At 36.7% G+C, this 2904-nt stretch overlaps 1 protein-coding gene across 14 annotated transcripts in view; it reads left to right on the top strand.

Annotated features, from left to right (window-relative positions):
- kiaa1109 (KIAA1109 ortholog) overlaps positions 1–2904 on the top strand; it is an 82355-nt gene that overhangs the window by 7583 nt on the left and 71868 nt on the right. For all 14 annotated transcript variants that reach the window (XM_032500047.1, XM_032500049.1, XM_032500057.1 and 11 more), the window contains exons 7-10: positions 194–275; positions 563–756; positions 1384–1463; positions 2346–2496. In XM_032500047.1, coding sequence (XP_032355938.1) covers positions 194–275; positions 563–756; positions 1384–1463; positions 2346–2496 — 507 coding nt within the window. The remainder of the gene's footprint in view (positions 1–193; positions 276–562; positions 757–1383; positions 1464–2345; positions 2497–2904) is intronic.

Below are 2904 nucleotides of genomic sequence, written 5' to 3'. Positions count from 1 at the left end.
GTTGTCCATTATCCCATCCTCTTTCGGTCACTCTGTTTTCTGATTTGCACATGTCTGGAGACAGTAACTTTCAAATAAAAATTAATTAACAAATTATCTTATCAGAATCGATTATCGAATCGGTTCTTTGTCCCACCCATATATTGTAGCACTATTAAATTGTTGTAAGACATGTTTTCTGATCCCATTATAGTGTGAACATCAAAGCAGAGAGTCCAGACCACACGTCATCTTGGCGCTCCCTCATTCCTGTCGTCAAAGTAAACATCAGCACTGTAAGTACCTCGCAAATCCAACCAAAAATGGATGGAATTTGGTCTACGAAAAGAAGCACGCTTCCATTTTATGAAATCGCTTCAGAGCATTATTGAAGATTAAAGGTGCCTTCATTGTCACTTTTGACAATACACAGAGAGACAAAATGTGTCCTCTGCATTTAACCCATCCTATACATAGGAGCAGTGGGCAGCCGCAGGCCCCAGTTGAGGAAAACAAATGATAAATGAAAGATAACATCTTTAGTGTTCAGGCCTTTATTGCATGTGTGTTTGCTCTCCTTCAGGGTCGTTTGGCATTTGGGAACCACCACCTCCCTCAAACTCTGTGTGTGAACTTTGAGGATGCCTTCCTGACGTACACCACCAAGCCTCCATCTAGCCACCTGGACCAGTACATGCACATTGTCAAAGGCTCGCTGGAGAATGTGCGCGTCATGTTGGTTCCTAGTCCACGCTACCTTGGCATGCAGAATGATGAGTAAGTCCAAGTCCCTTACTCATGAAGAAACATCTACATTTGACTTATTTTTGTTTATTTAATTTGAGAGTTGCTGTAAAATTACATTTTCAAAGGATGGTAGTTTAAGAAGCATTGGTGTTTAGATTCAAGGGTAATATTCATATAAAAGTAATACCATAGAAATTGAATAATGTAGCAGGCTGACACTTGTAAGCCTAATTTTTTAACTTATGTTATTGTCATTTTGAGAGAATACTGAATGCCATAATTCGTTATCTACACTTCAGCTGAATGAATTGACATGGAGAGTAACATTACGTTTACCTTCTGTGATTAAGAAGTCACTCTCAATATAAACTTGGCAGCTGTAGCCTCTGGGGAAAAAAAGACATCAGTGATTTCAACCTCTAACAGTCCTTGACGTGTCTTAAAGCTTTGTTGGAATGTCCAGTGAGATAAAGCAAAAACATGTAAGAGGAAGGCCACTGCATTTATGAAATTGCCTCCTCATGCCAGAATCAAGCTTCAATCTGGACTGAATATCTAATTCCTGCTTAACCTGCTGTGACCCTACTAAGAGTTCTTAACCCCTACAAAAACCTGCACTTTGCCGTTAAACTGTGACCTTGTGGATTTCTCTTCTAGACCTCCAAGACTTATGGGAGAAGGCTTTGTGGTCATGCAGTCCAACGATGTTGACATCTACTATTACCAGGATGAACCCGGTATGCTCATGCACGCACACACACAAAATCTAAAAATGGTAACCAACATGTAATCCAACAAAGCTGCAACAACACCAAAAAAGGCTAAAAATGGTCTTTTCTTTGAAATAACTTTCTAAGTTGTTTTTAATTGGGATATACTTTGTGTAGCTATAAATGACCCAGCACACTGCAATGCTTGCAGTAAAATATAAGCATGACCAATGGAAATTAGCTAGTTGATTATGAAGAAGCAGTAGTAAAATAGTCAAGTGGTTTCAAGACTGTTGACAAGGCATTTTATATGTTTATGATAAGTGTATGTTGTCAGAGACAGAGTTACCTAATATAGAGGACCTAGCTACTTAGTGAGGTTTGGGAGCAAGGCATGTATAGACAATCTATGCAGAAAAAAAACATGACACACACTGAATTGCATTTGCATAATGAAGCCGAAATTTAAAAAGAAAATAATACAAAAATAAATAAGTTACGTCGCGGTATGCAACAGGACAATTACACTTAAATAAAAAAACAACAACACATATGTACATAATTGCATAAATAAAAAAATAAAATAAATACATTTTTAAATTAATTTAAAATTATTAAATAATGGGAGGAAAAGTAATGTGAATAAATAAATAGGGTTTATAGGGTAATTTATAAATACAGAGGTAAATAAATTAAGAAGTAAATTTAAAAAAAGTTCAACTTATGTCACATTTTATTAATTAATGGCTACATTTATTTTAAATATAATATTTGCACCTTTTAATGACATTAATTATCCAGTCATTTATTTATTTTGGATTTTGGCAGTTTACACCCTCTATAATCAAGTATTAGGCTAATGTGTGTGTGTGTGTGTGTGTGTGTGTGTTTGTGTGTGTGTGTGTATAGGGCTGGTGCCTGTGGAGCAGGAGGGTGGGGAGGAGGCAGAGACGTGCAGTGAGGACGATAAGCTTCAGGACCTGCCTCCATGTTGGGGTCTCGACATTGTCTGTGGAAAAGGAACTGACTTCAACTACGGCCCTTGGGCAGATCGTCAGAGGTGTGTAAGATTGTAAATCTCACCACAATTTACATATTGCATAAAAAGTGGCATTTGTTGAGAATGAGTTTAATGTGATTGACATCTTAGTATCAAAACACAGTTCAGTACAAAACTGCACCATTACAGAACCTCTCATTTTTGAAAGCCAGTTAAACTCAAGCCAATGTTCTTTCAATGGTACAATTTGTTAATGAAACTTAGTAGGAAAACATAGAGTGTCATCTCCCATTCCCTTTTAAAAGCAAGTCGCTTTGTACTTTGGCTCATTGCTATTATGATGGTGGATTTTCACCGTAATACTTTATTTTTAATCCTTTGCATGTTGTAATTGTAAATTAATTATTTGGGGACAGTGCACAAAAAAAGAAAAAAGAAAAAACATTAATAGATGTCTTGTGCCAGGTT

The sequence above is a fragment of the Etheostoma spectabile genome, chromosome 20 (genome assembly GCF_008692095.1).
Source record: "Etheostoma spectabile isolate EspeVRDwgs_2016 chromosome 20, UIUC_Espe_1.0, whole genome shotgun sequence".
In the NCBI taxonomy this organism is placed as follows: domain Eukaryota; kingdom Metazoa; phylum Chordata; class Actinopteri; order Perciformes; family Percidae; genus Etheostoma; species Etheostoma spectabile.
The sequence above is the reverse complement of the archived record's forward strand: the minus strand, read 5'-3'. Positions and strand labels throughout refer to the sequence as shown.